This window comes from Physella acuta, unplaced genomic scaffold (genome assembly GCF_028476545.2).
Source record: "Physella acuta isolate Inbredline_101_S28 unplaced genomic scaffold, ASM2847654v3 ptg000871l, whole genome shotgun sequence".
NCBI classification, from domain to species: domain Eukaryota; kingdom Metazoa; phylum Mollusca; class Gastropoda; family Physidae; genus Physella; species Physella acuta.
The window spans coordinates 89,268-112,303 of NW_026732388.1; the positions used below are offsets into that span (position 1 = coordinate 89,268).

Sequence of the window (23,036 nt, forward strand, 5' to 3'; positions counted from 1 at the left end):
GATCGCGTTTTCATTATTCTGGGTGCGGTTTCATTGTGAGTAACGTATTATTTGGCTCTTGTTTGTATAGTATTATATATGCAATGCGACATGGACCATTAAAAGGGCCGTCAGACCAAGAGACAGACATACCAGGTGGCTGCCAAAATATTTCTGAACTAAAGAACATGTGACCTGAACTTAAACTAGTTCACAGAAAACCAAGACATAGCCTAAGTCAAAGTTCAGTCGAACTTGCCAACCAAGATGTTCAAAACGCGATGATGACATGGATGCAGACAAATGAATCAGCTCATTGGGCTGAGAGTCTCAGATTCATTCAGTTTATGAAAAACCGTTCTTTTCATCAAGGAATCCAACAATCGCCATACGAAACCTTGTTTGGATGCAAAGCAAAAGTGGGAACTAGCACTTCAAATCTATTACGAGATGCGCTCGATAATTTAGTTACTGGGGTACATCGTGAGAACATTGAGCAAGAAATGGAGGTTGCCATAAATGCAACGACATCCTCAGCTAACGCATCTGCTGTCGTGGCGGAACGTCCAGACCAGTTGCGTGACAATAATGTGGCCAACAGATTCTGTGTAGTTTATGAAAACGATTGTAGTGTAGCTCATTCTTGTGGATCCTGTGGCAACGATGTCCATGCGATATGCAGAATAGCCAATAAAGCAGACGAAGGATACGGAGGGAACATTACTTGCACATTATGTCACAATAAACAAGAAATCATGGACAACAGGTCAGCACCTCATACTCGCTTGCAAACTCAAGGTGCTAAGATGCTAAAAAAAATCAGATACAAATTTTAAACAAGCTGAAGTGGGAGATAATGTTTGTATCCGTGTACCAGATGTTCATCCCAGAAGCGTCATTGCAGTTGTAATGAGCGTCGAGGGCGCTTTCTACAAGCTAGGAACGAAACATGAAGCTATAAAACAACTGTATGCTCGTCCGTTGGCACTAAGAAAAAAATCACTACGAACCATCACATCTTAACAATCACTGACCGGCGGCCAAGGCTACACTCGCTGCAATTGCTCAACCAAGTGCGCAACAAATCACTGCAACTGTAAAAATAACAAGCTACTATGTAATTCTAAATGCCATAAAAGTTCAACTTGTTGTAACAAGTGATACTATTGATTGAGACTAGTACAATAAAAAATGTGAATGTTTCTGTCATTTACTTTAATTAATAATCAAGACTTAATTTCATGATCCTTACGGTATAAAAAACATCTGCTCATGATCTTCTAATTCGACAGACTTTGGCCGGTCCACATTGCCATTCCGCGGATTGGCCGGCTATAGGCCGAAATCAAGTAAAGTTTTGGACTTAGACCAGTCAATGGGAGGCGATATTGGCCATTGCGTGCCTTGGCCGAATTCGGGCTTTGACCGTGACATATGTATACTTGGGGGTGACACCCGACCCAGCGACGCCACTGTGTTACGTCTAAATCAACACATCAAAAGACTTAAAAATAATAACTTCATAAGTAGATCTATTTTTTTATATTAGATGGTAAATGATATTGCCCTGTACAAGCTGAAACTCAAATGTTTGAAGCCTAGTACTGTTAGTCCATTTATATTTTATATTCGAATAGGCCCTTTGACTTTGATAAATCACACATACACGTATATTTAGCATGTAAAATGGCTAATGAAATGTTATACATTTTTATAGAATTGGTAAGTAAAGTTGTAACTAATAGACATATGTATTCTTAAAATTTACATTGTTTCCAGATCTAGAAAAAATCTATAGATCTAGACTCTAGATCTAGATCTTGACTCTAAATCTAGATCTAGATTTAGATTTATATTCGAGAGTCTAGATCTAGACTAGATGTCAATTTTACAATTTGGCCTTTTTTACACTTTCACGAAAACCTGGCTGTAATGCATTATGCTGGAGTGTTTACAAATTTCATAGGAAGTCAATGTTTGTAAATTTCATTTTAATTTGTTATGCCTACTATTGTTATTAGTCGTTTTGTTGCCTGTAAATTCTGTTATAGATCTAGTAGCAAGATGAACCAAACATTTAAGTGGAATTGAATCAATGATAAACAGGTATGTAAGCCTCCCACCCCTTCAAAATCATAAGAAAAAGAGCACCGCACGCACACAATCCGTGTTGTCTGTTGTGTGTGTACTCAAGTGTACTGGTAGTATTGTGGTACTCATATTCATAGATCTGACCTAGATCTAAATCTAGCTAGGGTCTGTCTAGTTTAGTGAAGCCACTGGTATAAGCAATCATCGCAATTTTTTTTCAAAACTAGGCCTAATAATTACTAATCATCTTTAGGCCTAATTTAAATAATTTTACTAACAAAACTAGAGCTAGTTGTGCAAATCTTCTTCAGGTTTTTTTCTGTTTTTAAAAAAAAAAAACATGAATTACTACACTCGACTTTATTAATATTTATTTAAATTTACTAAGTGTTGCTAATTTTTTGTCAATTAAACATTACGAAGTGACTACGCGGCCCCTAAGGAATAGACTACTCATCTAGCAGGTTGGATTTGCTATCTTGTAATTGAAAATGCTTACTTTTTACATTTCCGTCACATCCAGTGTGGTTGAGTCAACAGTGTGCCAGCTGTAGACTGTCTGGAAAAAGTCTTGAATTTAGAAAAGTCAATTTAAGACTTAAAAAAGTCTTTAAAATCGCTAGTTTTTGGGCTGTATTTTTTAAAAGTATGGAAAAAGTTTGGAATCTAGTTTTAGAAACAAAACTTCGTAGTCCAAATTTTCCATATAAAAAAATTGCGATTTTTAAGTGAATTTACTCCAATTTCTTTTCCCTCGCTATCGCGCGGGTTTACATTGTGTTGTCACGTTTTTCGCTGGTTTGCAGAAAATAAACGGATGCTCAGTTACTACGTCATTGGGAGAAGAGGGGAAGGGAGGGAAGAGATATTTTGTGGCGTGACTAACCCCGTGTAAATGTGTTACAAGTACTTAAAATTGTCATTTAATGAAAGAATGATCGCTCTCTGAATTGTTAGGCTCTCGATTTTACCCGCTATTTTTCATAGTTTGAGTTAGCATGCAGGCAGTCATAACAAAAAAAGTTATGGGAGAGATGTGTGAGTGGTAGTTTAGATATAATTTAGCAGTCTGTAAGGCGTCATCCAAAAAATTTAGACCCCCCCCCCCCTTCCCCACTCCCCCGCCCTCTGTCCACACGCGCTCACTTACTTTGGATAAATATTAACATTTATAAGATTAATAAGTCGCAAGGCCTCCTTGGGTTCATACCTGTATTTCTGTTTGCTTCAGCTTAACAAAGAGGTACTATTTTTATTTAGGAGTCGCCCATAAATAGCGTGACACTCCGAAAAGTCGGGAGGCGGGTTTCAGAAAGTTTGACGACACGCTCTTGCAATAATGTTAGGGTAGATATAAATACCGTGTTTTATTTACACGCTGTGATGGTTTTTAAAACACCAGCACAGTCGTCTTAATTTTACTTTCTACACGCAGGATACGTGTTTTATGTTTGTTTTAGAATGTAATCACAAAATCTTCCTTCCCCCCTCCATGTGTACATCATAAATGGATGACCCCTTTAATTTTAATCCACCTTCCATTAAACTGTTTTTGAAATCCTTGCAAATGCTGACGATTAAAGTTAGACTACCCCACCCCTCCTTGTATCATCGGTCACTTGTGTGAACTCACCATGACCCCAAGTGGGTATATGGTACTGCTTGGTAAGGGGGGAGGGGGTAAAAGTCACAGCACAGTTCATGTTATGACGTATTAAACAGGCATACTGAAGTCTAGACTACTATGACCTCACAGTGACCCCTTCACCGTGTCTTGTGTGTCTGTGGGGGGGGGGGGGGGAAGAGGATACCGGCAATTTTTTTTATTGCAGACGCGTTTCTCAGCTATTACTATAAGAACAAACAGTGAATGATGTGGGGTTGTTTTTTTTTTTTTGCTCCACATTTTTTTTACTAGTAGCCTAGGCTACTTAACAAGAGCAGACATAAATTAATACATTACATTATTATTCTTTAAAGTAATTCACTTTCACTATTATGCAATACCATTTTAATGATAGTTTTATCAAAAACATAAGCAATTAGATCATGAACAGATTACATTGGAAACTATATAGTTGCATCATTTTAATCAATTATTTTAATTGTTAAAATTTTAGGTAGGGTGGAATAGGCAAAGTTAGAAAAAATGATTTTCTGTCAATTTGGCCAGAGAAAGTTCAAAATGAATATAGCTCAATTGCCTAAAATAAATGTCAATTTAGTATAAGTAATTATAAAGACAGTACAAATAGTGCATTATTTTAAAAAAATATTCGCTAACACAATATCTGTCTAAAGTCTGGAATTTTTCCAAAAAAGTCTGGAAAATGTCTGGAAAAAGTCTGGAATTTCATTTTCAAAAAGCAGTACAAACCCTGACTGTAGTTCATAGACCCGAGTTCGAACCAGGGTTAGCACAACTGGTAGTTGTTTTTTTGTTGGTTTTTTTTTACATTTTTTCTCATATTGAAAATATGACGTATGATTCTTTTTTTTTTTAATCAAATTTCCAAACATCTTCACTGGCGTGATTGCTTGCTTGCTTGCTTTACGTTTACTATACCGTGAGTCGAAAATCCCACATAAAAAGTTCTTTAGATCGCGTGCCACCTAGGGTAAAGATTAAGCGTAACGCGGAGCGAACAGAGCAAAGGCGGCCTTACGCGTAACGCTGAGCGAACCGCGCAAATGCAGCCTAAACATTAAAATAGGTTAAAACATTAATTTGATGCACTTGAGTCTATTTTTATTTCACGGTCAAATAGACTATGGTTTACAGTAACAAATGTTGCAGAAACTCACCAAACATTACCCAATAATTTCTGACGCTATATCGTGATTTTACCTAGATCTAGATTCTAGGCCCTATCCAAAATCATGTGAGTAGGTCTAACTACTCTAACTCACTGACTCTAACTTGAGTAACTAGATCTTCTAGGCCCTAAAAAGTAATTAGGCCTTGACTCTACAACTCTACAGATTAGTGAGTTTTGATGAGTTTCTCACACATTTTACCTCTTCATCATTTCAATTTTCAATCATAACATCTCACAATTTGCCAAAACCCAACAATTAAGCAAGTTGAAAATTAATTTTCTCTGTGACTTCAATTTAATCATTAATCAAACTAAATTTTCTTATGCTAATACCAAAAAAGAATATCTATTCTGTTTATAATAATGTAAGGGTTATTTTAATGATTTATTTTCAGTGTAGCAAAGTAGTTTCCATGCATATATTCCTTATTTTTTGCTCTAACTTCCTCTTCTGAAATGTACAAGTTCTTACTTTTGGTTACCTGGGTTAGGCATGCATGTCTGATTGTAATATTTCATTTGAAACTTTTTTTGAAAATAAATAATTTGATTTAAACTGGCGGATCAGTCCATCTGATAACAGCCAGATAAAAAATACTTTTTAAAAAACTTAAAACCTAAAATTTGCTAATTTTTAGGCAGAGTTCGTGTGGCCTCCTGAAATTCCAGGAGGTCCTGGAAATCTCTTGGAATCTTAAAAAACGTAAAAATCTCCTGAAATTCTCCTGGAATTTAAAAAAATATAAAAACCTCCTGGAATTCTCCTGAAATTTTAAAAATTCTCATGAAATCTCATGAAATTTTCATTAACCCGCGGCCGCAAAACCCGACAGAAATTATTTGATTTTGTTCCGTCAATAATTGAATGGTAGTTTTTAAATGGGACAAAAATAAAAATAAACGCATCGGCCGTAGTCCGACTAAATCGCACTGCCGTGATCTACACATCGTGTGGCACAGCCAAGTGTGTGGTCACGTGACGCTAGGCGATTGACCCGATTGGATGATACTATAAACAATTTCTAAAGATAGATAGGCCTACATGTGTCCCCGTGTTTGACTTGTCGGCTATTGGATTTTTAAGTAGACAGGCATGTTTCATAACTTTGTCTTAAACTGTTGAAACAGCAAAAACAAGTTGTAGTAGTATTTACGGCTCTGGACTAATCGTCAAAATTAATCTTCTTTAGAAATTAACCCAGATAGCTGCGACCCGATCAAACAATGCTTATTAGCGTAACGTTTCATTATTTTATTTTCTACATTAATTTTTGTAAAAATGGCTATAGAAAATAAATTAAAATTTTCCAGTGGCTCTTTTTTTCGGTTGACTAAAAATTGTTAATACGCTTAATACTAGCTTGCCAAATCGACAAAATGGGCTGGGGTGGGTGGGGGAAGACACTGACCATTCTACATGGTATGTAACACCCAACGTAACACCCATTGCCTCACCCCGCCCCCCACTACTCCGTGACGCGACAAGCCGACGATCGGCGCCTTTGATGTTGTGTAACACCCGTACGGTACCCGAGCAGCCCGTGGTGGTTTCATACCCCACCTCTCTTCCCCCTTCACTTTGTGGAGTTGATGTGTTACTAATCCTCGGGCATAGATCAAGAAATCTTGCAAGGCTTTTGTCTCTGAAATTACATAATATTCGTCTGACACGTTCATCGGGTCGGCCGACTAGCCTGGCATAATTGGATTTGGCATCCAAAAATCAATAAAATATCACGAAATGATATTAATTGGTGAAGTCTGCTTGCATTTATACCTCTTATAGTGAAAAACTCTTTAAAATTTGGTCCATACCCTCCCAGTGTTAATCCTCCTTCAGGGTCTATCCCGGTTCTCTGAAAAAACTACTATTTTTTTAATGACAAAAAAAATCATAACTTTTTTTGTTTATGGTCAGATTTTGAAAATTCAAACTGGTCTGTAGTCAGATTGATAGCCTCTATCCTAATATGTAACTAATATATTGTTTTACTTTTACTGAAATTAAATTTTTGCATTGGCTTAGCTAATTAAATGTATTATTAAGTACGCTTTTTTTAAAATGTACAAATTGGGTTTCTTTTTAAAATCTCCTTGAATTTTTTTAAACTCCTGGAAAAGTCCTGGAAAACTCCAGGAATTTTATTTGAACTTTTGAGTATGAACCCTGTTTAGGGCATAGATTATAACATTTAATTAATCAATACTTTAAAATTATTAAAACTGAGATTTTAAAAACTATAGACATACACAAAACAAGGTTATGGGTTAGGGTCTAGAATTAAATTACAATTAGGGCCTACACAAATTGTATATGTAAAATAGTTTTCTCTCATTAAATTAGCTCAAATTTTCCAATTATTAAAAAGAAGTGTTTAGAAACAAAGTTGGAAACTCCAAAATAGGACCCTATACACCTTAGATCCAGAGAGGATCCATTGTTTTGTTTAGGCAAGATTAGATTCTTATAATTAGATTATACCAATTAAGCACCAATAGGTCTCCCTAATAATGAAAACTTGTTAGCTGATTCCATAACATGCTCAGGAGCGTAGAACTCATTGATTGTTAAAAAGAATTGTGCTCTCATTGGGAGTCAAAATAGAAATTACATTTTAAACAGTTTTAAAGATAATTGAGTCCAGATGGCTATTTCTAAGCGGAGGAACAAATTACAGTCACATGAAGGGTAAGGTCAAGGAGCACATTTTATTGTAACTTAGTAAGTCTAATTGTTACCTAAATATTTGGACTATAATGAAAATGGTTAATGTACAATTGGCAGGATTCTGTGTATAATAGCCCAAAAGATAAAATTTTATTTTTTAGCCTTAGAATAAAAAAAAGACAAAGGTTAGATCGTTATCCCATTTTGTTAATGTTTATAACAAAATAATATAAACACATTTTTGAAGTCAGATGAGTTAGACATTATTGTTGACATGGATAAAAACATGTTGGTTTTTTCCCATCAGTGACCAAAAATAATTTAAAAAAAAAACAACTTAATTCTGAAAAAAATTCTGCCATATAAATTGACATTTTCAGTGAAAAAAAGGGAATTTTTTTTTTTGGCTTTTTAAAAATTAAGTTATTGAAAATACTATAAGCAACAAATAGGCTACATCAAATCATTAGTAAAGCCAGACAAAAACCTCACACAAAAGTTTTAATAACATTGTTTGATTTGTAAGATATTTTAAATAATTTAATAAAGTATTCAAGACTATTCACATGTCTCCATTAGATAGTTTAGTTTTATTCTACTTTAGAAGTGTACAGTTAATTCATTTGTTGGTGAACATAATAATACATAAATTGTTGTAGGATTTCAGTAAATTGGATTTTTTTACTTTTTAAAGATGTGGGACTCTGTATTGTGTATTGGCATACAGTTCATTTTTATTTAAGTTTCATGATAAATTATTAGACACAAATAAGATTTCTATTTCTTACATAATTGTTTAAGAACAAAAATTTTCCATAGAGAATATATTTCAAGAGAATAAAATTTCAACCAAGAGGGCAGTAAAGCTAGTTTTTTAAATATTAATATGTAACAATATATTATATGTAGGCCTTATTGCTATATTATGTAGAAGTTCTGTTGAGTTTTTTTTTCAACCTCCTGCTTTGGATTATAAGACTTAAATATGTTGTTGTAACATTAAATCACATAATTTTTTTTTAAAATTATCATAACTTCATTTTGATCTTTCTTTATTATGCCACATTCACATGTGCATTTAATTATAGCCCTTTGCTAAATTTTGTGAACATAGGAGTTATCTAACTTTACTACGTGATTACTGCTCTTTAGGGCTGACTTCTCCATCTGTTGCCATTGCTTCCATTGTTCTGTTTTTACTCCACACCAGACCAGTGTGTTGACTTTATAGCAGTATTGTACATTATGTTGTTGTAACATTAAATCACATAGAAATTTTAAAAAAAAATTATCATAACTTAATTTTGATCCGTCATCTTTATGCCACATTCACATGTGCATTTAATTATAGCCCTTTGATAATTTTTTGAACATAGGAGTTATCTAACTTTACTATGTGATTACTGCTCTTTAGGGCTGACTTCTCCATCTGTTGCCATTGCTTCCATTGTTCTGTTTTTACTCCACACCAGACCAGTGTGTTGACTTTATATCAGTATTGTACATTTTTCTAGTCTTAAATGGTTGTCTTTTTTTCCCAATGTTTGCTTGAGATTATTTAATTTTTATGACATATTTTCTTAAAAACCAATGAAATAGCCAGGTTACTCACTCAGTGTTGCTAAAATGGATCAATCTGCTGCATTTTATTTTAATTTATTTTATAGGTAAAGTAAAGTCCATTTTTTTTTTATAAGTGGAAAACTCTTTCATCTTGAGCTGGAATTTTCATAATGTTACAGAAGATGGCAACATTTGTAGTCATGAAAGTTTTTTACAATGTAGGAAACTAGATGTTTTCTATCAAAGCATAGGTTGGCGAGAGTAAATATAAAATTAAATTCCATGCAAGCTTAACCCCCCCCCCCTCCAATCCCCAATCTCCCAGTCCTGATTATTATTTGTTCTATTTTTTTTCCCTTTCCAGCTCATGGCAACTGTTTTGTGAAATGGATCGTATTTCATCTCAAAGAGATTTTGATTTTTTGGCCGAATTCCAACATGCCAGTGCTAATTTCCTGTCTAACCCGATCTCGGCGGAGCAATCGATTCCTGCTTTTGCTAACCCAGGTCCCATGAGCTCACCTGGACAGGTAGAGTTCCGATCCCTGTCTGCTTTCACCCACCCCCTGGGGACCCAGTACTCAAGCAGCTATGAACTTGGTGTTGCCGACAGATACCAGACGCCCAGCTACACCTCCACTTTCATTGTTGACGACGCTTTCTCGCCACTATGTCAGCTGCCAGGCCACCCACTGGGTCAGCAGTATCCAGTGTCTTTGCCGAGTCCGACGTCACCGATGCTCCCGCCAAAGCACAGTTCTCAGTCCTCGCCCATGATCAAAGTGCAGAGACAGAGCCCACAGCTCTCTCACCTACAGAGCAAGATGACCTCATTGTCAAGTGTCCCTTCATTGAGCCCACAAAATCCTTCCATTTTTAGTTCTCAGAACTCCCCTCTTTATAATTCACCCCTAAGCAATGCTAGTTATCCACTTTCTTCAAATCAGTGCTCCCAGCGCAACGACCCACCATTGGGCAATATGCACATGTCAATGATCAGCAGCTCATTTAGTCCACACCCATACAGCTCTCAAGCAACCTCTTCACTGTCCTCCCACAGAGTGCCCAGTAGCAAAGTTGGGACAAGGGAGGATAACTCTTATGTAAACCACCAAAGGGCAGTTCAGCAAAGAGATTCTAAAATCAGTGGAAAAAGTCAAAATCCAGCTAGTCACTATTCCCCTTCAGCAATATCCCCTCACCAAGCATCATCATCATCTTCTAGTCAACAAGCTAGATATCAGTTAAACGGATCTCAGAGAATGTCCCAGACAATGGCTGGGATGTCCGCTCCCCTACCAAGTCAAACTGCAATGTCTTCAAGCTACCCGCACCACCGCACTAGTCAGAGCAGACCTGCAGCCAGCGCTTCATCCAGTGCCGCCCACAACTCCACTCACCGTCCCATGGCTAAACACTCACCTTTACCTTTAGAAACACTTAGAAAAGCTGTCAGAGACATGTCTAGCTATTCACCCCAATCTTTAACAGCTAATGCAAATACTACTTCACCTTATGATAGGAGAGACCTTACAAATGGGAGTGGGTGTGACCCATATGCTTATAATGCTTTTTCCATATTTTCATTAAATGGCCACCAATCAAATCCTTCGCAGGGTAGGGGGGTGCCAGCAGGAGGACGGGGGAGGGGCAGTGAGTTGATGAACCCAGCCCAGTGGTACAAAAGCCCTGAGTCCTCCTACCAGTCTGACATAGAAGCCATGCAAGCAGATGCTGCTGAAAGCAATATGAACTCACACTTGAGAAAATCTGCTGCAAATGCCAGTTTAGACGAGAAGCCAATTGTGTCTCACGTGGGGGTAGAGAAAAAATCTGGAATCAGCGCATCAAAGGCAGCAGCATTGGCAGCTATACAGAAGGAGCAGGAGATGGTGGATAGCATCAACAAAGCTAAAATTCCCAAACCCAACCCCCCATCCACAAATACGAATAATTCAGTGCCACTCAAATCTTCTGAGGGGAATAAACAACCTGCTAGAGGTGTTCCAGAAATTTCAAACCAAGTTTCAAGTCAAAATAAAAACTCTAATACAAATACCTTTAGTTCTTCTAATGGCCAAAGCGTGGGGCAAGTCAGAAATACTACGACCTCACTCCCTAATTCAGGCTCTACTCCTTTGTCTAATGGGAACAAGACATCAAGACCAGCCTCACAAAATAGTTTGTCTGCAATCTTGAGCGGTGATTCTTTTTCTGATGCAGTCATTAATCCTCAAACTAATAGAAGCATGACAACCTCCATTAAGACTAGGCCATCAAATTCACTGCATTCAGATACTGACGGATCACAAGCCATGTCTATATGCCAACCTACTGAGTGGCAGAAAACCCATAACATTGGTCATGTAGAATCTAACTCCTCTAGAAGCAGTAGTGATGGACCGAAACCAGATGACGCACAGTCCCAGGCCAGCAGTCATTCAGACAGAAAGACACTAGCGGCCAGAGAAAAGGTCTTTAACATGTGGAAAGCTGGTCAGGTTGTGGGGAGGTCTCCAGTGGTGGGGAGAGGAAAAACCAAAGGTAGTCTGTCCACCTCACCTGTCAGGCTTCCACCCAATCCACAGGCACCTGCAGTGGTCAACCACCACAGCCCAGCTCGTCCAGGGCCACAAGATAACAGAAACATGGAGTGTAGTCCGCAGAATAATAATAGAACTGGCGTACAGAATATGGCTTTGAAAAACATGCGTTATGTTATGTTCCATGGTCACAAGTTAATATGCCTGATTTCCTGCAATGAATCTGTCCTGTTGTTCTGTCAGTTCCAGTTTGAGTGCTTCCCTGATAAGGGGATGGGCAGTATAAACAACTGCATTGACCGCGCATTAAGGATCAAGAAGAAGTGCTTAGACCACCCAGATAAAGAAAGAATTATAGCATTTCTCAAACAGAATGGGTACAGTGTGTCCAACTCTGTACAGACAATAAACTTGGACGACGCCAGGCGAGTTTATCACCACATGTATAAGATAACATCCTGCTCACCCGCTACGTGTGTTGTTGAGCTCTCGGAACACACAGTTGACCTCGACACCGTGAAATTACCATCTAGGAAGCGAGCCCTGGCCAGAGAGATGATGATGGGGGTGAAGAAAGAAAAGTCATCTGATGACACCAGCTATGGGAGATATTCTCCAAAGTCCAGCCGCATGTCTCCTGTGGGGGCCCAGCACTGGCAGAGTGGCATCGAGGACCTCACCAGAAGTCTGGTGAACCCATCAGACTCCACACTGACAGCATCCGCAGCTCCTGAGGATACATTAAGCCTAGGGAGTGATCATACGGAGGTGTATGGGCAAAGTAAAGATTTGGATCGCACGCAGGATGTCATTCTTGTTGAAGCTATTGAGGATCCTTATAAAATAACATGGACACCTGACACCCCAAAAACTGGAGGTCTCTGCAACACCATGGTCGGGCAGCTGAGGTCATATCGCCATCAAGGTGAAAATTACCTGGTCGTAGAAGACCTCTGTAAGATATTTACTTCCTCTGAATTCTACGACAGCGTGGAGAAAGAAAATATAATCCTGTACAGCTGCTGCCCTGAGATCGCATCTTTCCTAAGCTCTATCCACTCTAGTCACCCCCCACTCAAGTCTCTGAGACAGAGCCTGGTCAAAGAAAAAGACATAGGGGTCCACATAACTGATGACAACTATCTCAGTTCCTCTTCTGAACTTGGTGCTGCAGGAAAAGGTTTGGCTAAAATCTGCAAGCAAGAGATATTAGAGCACTACGCCAGCTCACCAAAGAGGAGGCGCCTGGACACGTCAGAGGGTGAGGAAGACATGGATGAGAGTTTGGGAACAGCTGCCATTGAAACCAATGTAGAATCTTTACCAGCTGTTCAACAAGCTGACATCCAGGATGGTGGGGAGAAAGAGAATGTCCCCTTTACTATTTCCACATCCCTTTCATTTACTTCAGATGTTACTGATATTTTAGATAAAAATACAGAATCAAGAGAGGTGGATGATTCTCAGAATGAAGTTAGTGAACAGGGATCAAAGACAGACGAAGATGGCAGTGTGCTTTCTACCGTTGCACTCACAGAGTTTAGTGCAGATCCTGATCTGAATTTTAACAATGCTTCTTTTGTGCCCCCAAGCAGTTTAAGAGAGGTATTAAGTTTGTCATCAATAGTTAGTAAACATATTTCATCAAGGGCTGCAAATAATCATGTACAGAATACAACAGAGGAAACACAAGAAAGGGAGACAACACATGAAAGTAACTCACTACAAACAGTAACAGTAGAAAACAATGAAACCAACCCCATTTTATTAAAAGAGGGTGAACCCCAATCCCCTTATGCACAATCTACTGATACTTTTAGTGAAGGAGCTGATGTCCAGGTTTCATCAGTTGTAACTTGCTACGCCACTGAAACAAGTTCAGTCATCAAGGATCCGTCTGCTTGTCTAAACTCTGACGAGACCAATGATGAAGATTCAGAAATACCTTTAACCACAGCAGGTGAATCCTCGCTTGGGATGGACACAGCTAGCTTATGCAACGGTGATCACAGTGCTAGAAACCAGGATTTAGAAGATAATAATTCTATGCAGACCTCCAGCAATGATGCAACAAGTTTAGACATAAATCCTGATCATCCTATTCCAGAGGGAGAGACATCAGACCAAACTTTTAGCAGCCAATTACAACATTTAAACATGCCACCATCAGATGAAGCTTCACCGCCTGACAATACCTTAACATTGGAACACAATATACCTGATGAAGAAAATGAATCTATTATCTCTAAACTTGAAACCCTATCAAATGAAATTTCAGCAGCTAATGATTGTGAAGACACTGGGAAAAGCCAAGCTTCCACTAGTGTGTCTCAGCTCAGTGTAGAATCCAGTTGTTCTACGTTTGTTGAGAGGCTGAAGAAAAGGCTGGCAAAACGTCCAGAGAACTCAGACTCGAGGGCTGCTCTGCCATCTACTTCTGCAACATCCACAGTAACCCAGGCGTCTAGACCTGCTGCAGCACCGCGGTTCAGATCTTTTGATGATCTTGAACTGATGACTTCTACAAGTAAAGATCCTTTGGGTAAAAAGAATCTCCTCACTTTTTTAAACAAATTTAAATATTACAAACCTGGGTTATTTACACCTGGATTACAATTACAAGATTATATTTTCAGAAATTAAAAAAAATAAGATTAGCTTATTAAAACTAAAAAAAATATTCTTCAGCTATGGTAAGCTGTTAGAAATTTTCAACGTTATTTAAAAACAACCTACATTATGTTTTTCAGTGAGTAGCATTAACTTTTTTCTCTTGTTTATGGCATCATATAAATGTAATTATCAGTTGTTCAGAGAGAAAAAAATAAAAATATTTCTAAAAATTTCAGCGGCAGCACCAGGGAGTGAGACCAGCTGTAGAAAAGAGTTGCTCGCAGGATTTTCTAAGTTGAGAAATCAAAATAAAGCTCTGATAAGTATGTGTTCTAATGCTTTTACATTACATGAATGACACACTCTTACAGTACTTTAATTACTATTTTTAAAAACTAGTTTAGCATTTTCTCTATTCTTGTTAATTTGTCATCAGATCTATATTTAATGAAAGTATGACAGTCTGTTTGTGGGTCTGTCTTTTAGGCATTACTTCACATTTCATCTAATTGCCAAAATTTAGGAAATTTTTTTTTAATACTCCTGGAGAAGGTTTCTGCAATAAAAACAAAGTAACAGTAGGGTACAGTTTGCCACCAAGGTTCTCCAGCGACTATCTTAGCACATGGGTTCTGTTGATTGGGCATCCCTCACAGGGGGTCAGGGGTACTACGTGATATAATGGTCAAACTGAACTAGGTGTATATGGTGGTGGTGGGGTGAACTAGTGAACTGGGGTGCTCAGGTTCCCCTATGGTGTCAATATTCATTTGATGACTAAACTGAACCTGGGTAGCACCTGATGCCCCTATGATATTGTAACTGGGGTGCTCAGGTTCCCCTATGGTGTCAATATTCATTTGATGACTAAACTGAACCTGTCTTTTTCCTGATGTAACATGCTCCTGTTATTACAATGATAGCGATAAGTGTAGATAGACAATTAGGTCACCCATCTGGAAATACATCATTGGTAACAAGTCAATGTTATTGTAACAAGTGTCCTTGAATTTCTTTACTTCTGAGATCGCAGTAGCACAATTGACGAATACACTAGTAATTAAATACAAAATAACAAAAATCTTATACTAAAAGAAAAGAATTAAATAATAATTTAATTTGTAGTGTGTATTGATAGATTCCCAACTATTTTTGTTAACAGATATCTTGCACATATTGAGGAAAGAACTTGCAATCACCAAAGAGAGCAAAGAAAAGCTGGAAAAGGATTTAGAAAAATGTGAACGTAAGCTAAACATATGTGTAGCTGATCAGTTTTACATATTAAAGTATGATAAACAAACTGAACTAATAGAAAAGTACCAGCACCATAATACTAATGTTAATTTGGAATCAAATACATTTTGATAATACAATTAGAAAAATCAGCCTTTTATTTTGTTTTTATTCCATAATTTTTTTTTTTTTCTGTAACTGTTTTAGATACAATTAGCTACATGACCAGATCCTTTAGCTGTGAGAAGGAACCTACCATAGTTATTGATGATGATGATTGTGAGTTACTTTTGCTTTATTTCAGTACACAACAAACTTATGTATATTAACTCATCAAATTTCTAAAAGCTTTTATTTCAGTTATTTTTTCCCCTATATATATTTTAAATTTTTAGAACTCAATGCATTTTGAAACAAGGATGAAAGTAACATGTAAAGCATTAATTGTTCTAAGATATTATAATCATACTTGCTTAAAATGTCTTAGTTTTATTTTCATTTGCTAATCCAACCATCCCCACGTCCTCATGGCTATACAGACTTGTCCATGCCCCTTTTTCTGGACTCCCAAGCTGTCAAAGCTGTCATAGCTTTGTCTTCACATCGTCTATCAGAGTCTAGGCCTGCCTATTTGCCTTTCCCCCTTAATTTTTTTTTATATACCACTTCTACTTTTTTGTTGTTTGGTAAAATTTCTTGATGATCTTACCATTGCAATTTATTTTTATTTCTGCCCCTATTGAAGGGTCTTTGAAAATTTTATTAGCTGAACTAGTTTCAAATAAAATGAGCATAAATTTAACAATGCATGGCTTAAATATTTTAGCTTTTCTTTTATTATGACAAACTCCTGAATTTTCACCAAAATTTTTATTTTATTTTAGAATCCAACTTGACATGCTGTTAAGTCTTGACTACATGATGGGACAGAACTGCCGCCAAGACGTGCATACTGGCAACTTGTTGCTAAATCTGACTACCTCACTGTAAACACAGTTTGTTTACACTGTTTAAGAATATTTATACCAGTGTTGTTTTTTTGTGAGAGGGTGGGGGGAAAAGTGGGGAAATAAACATAAATATATGATATTTTATTTAACAGATGCAAGAAAAAATGATTTTTATAAGAATAATATAAAATGAGTGAAAAAAAGGTTTGAACTGAGTAATGACAAGAATTTGTGGTATGAAATTTAGAATCATTGTCCATGAATCTTCCAGGCAATCATCCTTATTTTTTTTGTTCTGTGATTTTTATTTAATGCTTTAAATGCAATTTTTACTTTAATACGTTGGATAATTTTAGATTTTTATTCTAATACAATATGTACCCTTAGAAAATACTTTTTTTAAATATGAAGTAAGGGATCATCCATTTATGAGGTCCCCTTCTCCCTCCCCTGGATGTGGAAATCCACAAATTTGATATGACAGTCTTCACAAAAAGTACTTCCCGCATACTTTAATACCATGTAATGTGTATGTGTGCTTTGCATTTAAAATAGGTTCTAGAATGTAGTGAGAAAAACTAAAAATTTTTTTTTACTTAAAATACCTGATTTATACTAATGATTTATTTCATAGCAGCCAAAAACTAGGGCTAAGTAGGATATTTTTTGTTAGGAAAGAAATATTAAATGCATTATATTACGTAATCATATGCAGCTTTATGGGTAATAGGCCACCAGGCTAATGACTACCATTTGCAATTCCGTTTCTGCTCGCTTTCCGCAGAGTCACTAATTTGGGATATATTTATACTGTATTACATCTGACCTGGAAAAAAATTCAACCTCTGCTGGTGAAGATTTTCTATGCATATAAAATGTATGGTGCATATTTAACATAAGTAGAGGGACGTTAAGTTAAAGAAAGTAAATGTTCACTACAGTCAACTTATTAGTACCTCCCCACCCCCTCTGACATTAAATTGATGACCCCAAAAGTATAATGGATGTAAGATTTGGTTTATCTGGATATAGAAACCAATTGTTAATATCAAATCAAGCTAAAGAATGCATTTTGAATTTTTTTCTCACTACATTGCTAAGTGCAGTATTTTTAAGATTTTATGATCAAAACTTAAGCCATTCAGATAAAAAATCCAGCTTTTACTCTTATATATTTAAAAAATATTCTGAATTTAAAACTCAATGAATAGAGGGCCAGCATTGATCACATCAGTCAAATGTAGAGCTTGCATGTTGTGTTGGTCTACTATCCCACCAGTTCATCTACTTACCCTTTGGTCACACCTAATGTTGGCTGCGAACATAATCTGCCAAGTACTTGTCTTCTTTAGACTAAGCTCTTTTGTAACATTCCACCTAAAAATATTTTTATGCTTGACAGGAAATTGTAACTGTATCCACTCATAACCGGGTCTTGATTTACTTTCTCTGATGTGTACATTCAGCTTTATTATCTTTAATTTATCAAGTCATAATTTTAGAATGCGAGAATGGTATAAATATACCTGGGTAAATATTTTTTTCATTAATTAATTGATGCTTGATGTTAGTTACCTAATGCTTACATGCAGGTAACGAAATAAAGAACGTCTACTTTTTAATTTGCAATAATAAGTTCTCATGTATACATTAAATATTATTTTCTGTAAATGATATACTTTCTCTTCAAGGCAACAGTATTATATTTGATGTTTTCTTTTTTTTTTTTTTTAATTCACTTAAAGGAACATTTGGAAGTTGCACATAGTCTACCAGCAGTACCATGGATGATACTGTATATTAGCAATGGCTTATCTTAGGCAGAGAGTGTTAAAGGAGTTTCTCTAACCCCCCACCCCTCCCATGGACCCTCCAAAAGAACCAATGTTTCCTGTAAAGTTAAAGCTACTGGTAATGTCTGTTATCATTTTCTTTGAAAAACAAACTCAAATTCACTCTCAGACAATAATGGAAAAATTTAAAGTATGTTACCCCCCCCCCCCCCCCCCCCCCGTCTTTTTTTTTTTTCTTAACAAAAATCCTACCTATGTCACTGTATATAAGCTTGTACATGAGACTATTTATATACACTTGTACATTTATTGAGTTTTGAATAGATTTTGGGATTTCCTGTTATAACATACCATAATTTTTATTGGTGGAGTTTGTAATTTTCCTTCTTCCACCTCCACCCTGGGTCAGTGTTATTTGTTGGTAGCACAGTGAGCTGTGTGTCTACAATAAAAACCTTTTGTTGAGTACGGTGTAGTTGTCCCACTGTTTTCTGTTAGTTTCTCCAACTTTCTCCAGTGGCTACCCATCTTTTTTTGCATCATCTTCCATATCATGTCTCCAGATTTTTCTTGGCCTGCAACTCTTCTTTTAATTTTAAGGGTTTTCAGACTAGGGCCTATCTGAATGAGAGGGTCATCTATCCCCATGTTCTGCAGTAAGTTTGCTTCTGTACTCCAACTATTTCCTTATTGTGTGGGGCCCACCTATACGAGGTGTGCATTAGTCTTACGTGTTGATACTGAATTTCTTGTGATTTGTCGCAGTGCTCTGCCCCACACTGTAAACTAAATTACTTTAAAAAAAAAACTTAACTTAATTCTGTAGTCCCTCACAGTTTTGTTTGCTACTGTCTGTTCTTAGTTTCCCCTGAACTGATTATGTCTGCCTCTATCCTTTCTTTGCTAATCAACACTACTGCCCGACTGATTATATCTTTACTCTTCATCTTCTAGATCTTATCCTTCAAGTATGGTAATAATAATTACAAATAGAAATTAATGCATGTTACGAATTTCCCTAGCATTGTATGCTTATCACCTTTTATGAATGAACTGCTAGAAATAAAGGCAGTGTACTGTATTAAACAGTGATTTCAGAAAAAACTAATTTATTTAGACGTAACTTCATTCAATACCTTCAGTCTGTTATTTTATTGCATTTTGTTCATTGCATTTCGCTAATTAGACTTGTTTGTCTTAATCATATTTCTTTTGTGTATATTTTGATTTCAGTTTTTAAAAGGAACAAAGCTAGTTTAATGTAACATGAAACTACATTACCCCAATTTTCATCCCTTGTGTGTAAACCTGTGCTCTGTTTGTTACAAGTTTTGTGTTTTTTTTACACTGCTGGTTTTGTATTATGTTTCAGTGTAACAATTCAAGAACAGTTTTTAAAGGGGAAGCTATTTAAAATTAATAATGTAAATGAATGTAAATAGCAGATATGAAATATTTTATTACATGTTTTTATGTCTTTTGTACCTTTACAATAATTTATTACTGGCTGTTGTAATTACAATTTTTTTATAATTACAAATAATAAACTATAGCATTGTTAAAAATAAGAAGATAAATTGCGAGAAAAGATTGACTTGATTACAAAGCTTGGTGTAAAAGCTTGAAACAGATTATTGATGCTACTTTTTGTTTCACCTACCTGCAGTTTTACCTGTTCCTATTCAATTAATACTGGCATAATGAGAGCCTGTACTGTTGGAAATTCTGTTTTCCGTCTGCTTTAAAGACTATTTGATTTTAAAGAATTTCTTTTTTATTTAATGAAAGTCACATATCATTGTATTATTCTTGCTGTTTTAGCTTTGATCTTATAGATTGAACTGAACACTATTGCAACTGCTAAGTTGTTATTTCTAAAACTATAATTTTTTAGCAAAACTTGGTAACTTAGGGTTCATGCTTATTTGTTATATGAACTATAACTTAAGCTTTGAATTTAAAATTATATTTATTTTGTAAAAATATACTTCAAGCTCCTATTGAATTATTATTAATTATTGAAGTAAAATTAATTAGATCAGATTCATTGAAATAGGTATAAATGTAATGAAGTATGAAAGAGATAATTTGTTAAATAAACAAAATGAAAAGAATATAATTTTTGTGTTTTTTTTTATATTTGTAATTTTAATTCTGTGAACTTGCATAACCCAAGCAGTGTAGTGTTGGGTAATTGACTGTAGGGGGTCACTAGACCAAGTTAAAAAAAATGTTGAATATTTAATTAGTTAACTACCAGTACTAAAAAAGGAGCTTACTCATAATTTTTAAAATCTTGTAATTGTTATTCATTTTTTTTATTTACACTGATGACTGCTGTCAGCAAGTTGCACTGGTGACTTGTAACTCGATAATCTCCCCTTGTTGATTTCTTCAATATTAGCCTAGATAATCTCCCTTTGTTGATTTCTTAAATATTTGCCAAGTAACTCTCCTTGTTAAATTTTCCCCTACAATTACATGCCACTCAAGAGCGTTTTACTCCAGGAGAAAAAGAAATATTTTCCCTCAAACTTTTATAGAGAGGGAATGAAATACACAACCCCCCCCCCTTCATGTTCAGAAATGTAACTTCACAAAAATAAAGTTAGAAAAAGGATTAAATTACGGGGAAGGTGTAAATTTACGTTTGTTCTATTTCGTTTCAAATAATTTGTATTTTCAGGTACAGGGCTCGCCTATTTAATAGGTTAAAAACTAACGAAAACAAAATGCTATTTAATGATATACAACATTACTGACGGGTTGTATGCTTAGAATCTTCAAACATTCGAGTGGGGGGGGGGGGGGCATGACATTTGTTAAATTAGAGAGGAGATGCCTAAAAGAAACTCTGAGAATAAAAATACAGGGGGGATAATTTACAAAATTCATGAGGCTATTCCCCTGTTTACTTATACGTGCTTATCTCCCTCTTCTGTTTAATAAAACAATAACAAACAACACGTTTTTGTGACCAACGAAAATCGAGACAAGCAAATGAGTTGTTCTTTCTTAAGGGATTTTAATTATTTTTAGAATTTTTCGGTCTGTTATTACAATAACTCTGTATCATCATTCTTTTCCAGTTCGTGCCCAACACACATGGGGTCGATGAAATAGAGTTCTTCTGCTTCAGAGACCTCGGCATATGTGGTCAGCACTATGCCCAGCCGCCTTTGTTTTTCCTAACTTGAGTTAGGTACCCATCAAGGCTGGGTGGACTCCGGAATATTCTATTAACTTGAACTCGAGACTTTCGAGTTAGCAGTCTTAGCGCTTTGCCGTCCAACCACACTGTTCCATTATAATTCAGATGTAATATGATTGGTATTTGTTATTAATATTTTAAAGACGTTAAAAATATTTGAAAGAAATGGAATAAAGTGAGTGTGAACTCCTATGAGCCTTTTCATGTGCTCGTAATAATTTAATAGTAATCACATTTAATGGTAATTTAGCTTGTGACGTCTTCGTTCTTAATTGTAATGTTGGAAGGCATTCCAACCAAGAACAAACGACGCGACAGCAGTTGTTTGATTTTGAGTTTTCTCTGCTTGATAGGTTCATGTCCCCAGCTATCGAGCCACATCTGTCCGGGGGTTCGACCAACCCAACCACAAGTTTGTGAACTGCTCGTTTTTTATCGAGAGAAAAAAGGCAAAGATTTCTTAGAGGCTGCTGTTTTATGAGACTGTGAAATTGAATTATGTCAGTTTTTTTTTAGTAAATTGCCACTTCAAATTAACGGAAATCGCTAAAATGTTGATAGAACATATAAGATCTGATGCTTTTATATTATGACATTTCGTCCAACTAACTGACAAGGTACTTAAGTTATCGTGTTCACTCACAAAGAAAATATTACAAAACTGGGTTTTTACGACTCAGAAAAATATAAAACGTCGAGATTTGCCAAAAACTCGATATAGAATTTCTGCACTATAACAATATCCCTCTGCCCATATACGAGAAAGTAAAAAGGCATAAGCTATTACGTGCTTTTGCCAGCGCTATAATAGATCTGGATCGAGTTACAAAAATAAATGCAAAGAAATTTATGGCCTTTGCCGAAAATGCGCGCTGAAGTATTGATTTCGAATGAAATTTTAAAAATTCTTACAACAAAAAGTGTCTTGCGTTAAAACAAACACTTGAAAATGCCACGAATGAAAATATATATTGGAGGAGTTTGGGAAAAAAATAATAGAGATGCTCATTAAATAGCAATCAAAGTTTTATAATTTAAAGGTGCCATGCACGTACACAGTAAAATATACTGACTGGCAAATAATATGATTTGAAAACTTTGTTAAATAAAATTTTAAATACTTAAGTTTAAAATTTGTTTTAAACTTTAATTAATGTTTTTGAAATCTAATTTTCACCAGAAGTTGATAATTTTTTCTTCTTTTGGAGAACAATTAAAGTGAATTAAATTGTAATTAATTAAAACCAATAAAAACTGGGCCAACTTCAATTAGATTTAGCCGAAAAAAATTACACTGACATCTGCCAGGTTTTTTAAGAGGGGCCGATCATTGCATCTGACATGGCCAAAACATTTTTTTCTTCCTTCTGTATTAAGGGAAGATAGGCACCTGTTCCATTGATTAATCTTCTCACTGTATAAAGGGTTTCAGGGCCAAGGGTCCCAGTTATTTATATCTTCTCTGTATAAAGGGTTACAAAACCCCTGGTCCCATTTATAAATGTCTTAGCATTTTTAAAGGATTTATTTTCAATGTTTACATGTTTTAATTGTCCAAGCATGGTTTATT

The 23,036-nt window shown here is 35.9% G+C and overlaps 1 protein-coding gene across 1 annotated transcript; it reads left to right on the forward strand.

The window, feature by feature from the left end:
- The first annotated feature begins 1,915 nt into the window (after positions 1-1,915).
- On the forward strand, positions 1,916-17,050 carry LOC131952376 (uncharacterized). Its single transcript, XM_059315000.1, has 6 exons — positions 1,916-2,085; positions 9,485-14,205; positions 14,513-14,599; positions 15,439-15,522; positions 15,720-15,791; positions 16,397-17,050. Coding segments are annotated over exons 1-6 (4,977 nt in total). The 5' UTR covers positions 1,916-2,074; the 3' UTR covers positions 16,399-17,050.
- Positions 17,051-23,036: the final 5,986 nt, after the last annotated feature.

Coding starts and splice junctions, on each gene's coding strand:
- LOC131952376 (XM_059315000.1), top strand. Junction 14,206..14,512: donor TACAAGTAAAGATCCTTTGG/GTAAAAAGAATC, acceptor TAAAAATTTCAG/CGGCAGCACCAGGGAGTGAG. Junction 14,600..15,438: donor TCAAAATAAAGCTCTGATAA/GTATGTGTTCTA, acceptor TTTTGTTAACAG/ATATCTTGCACATATTGAGG.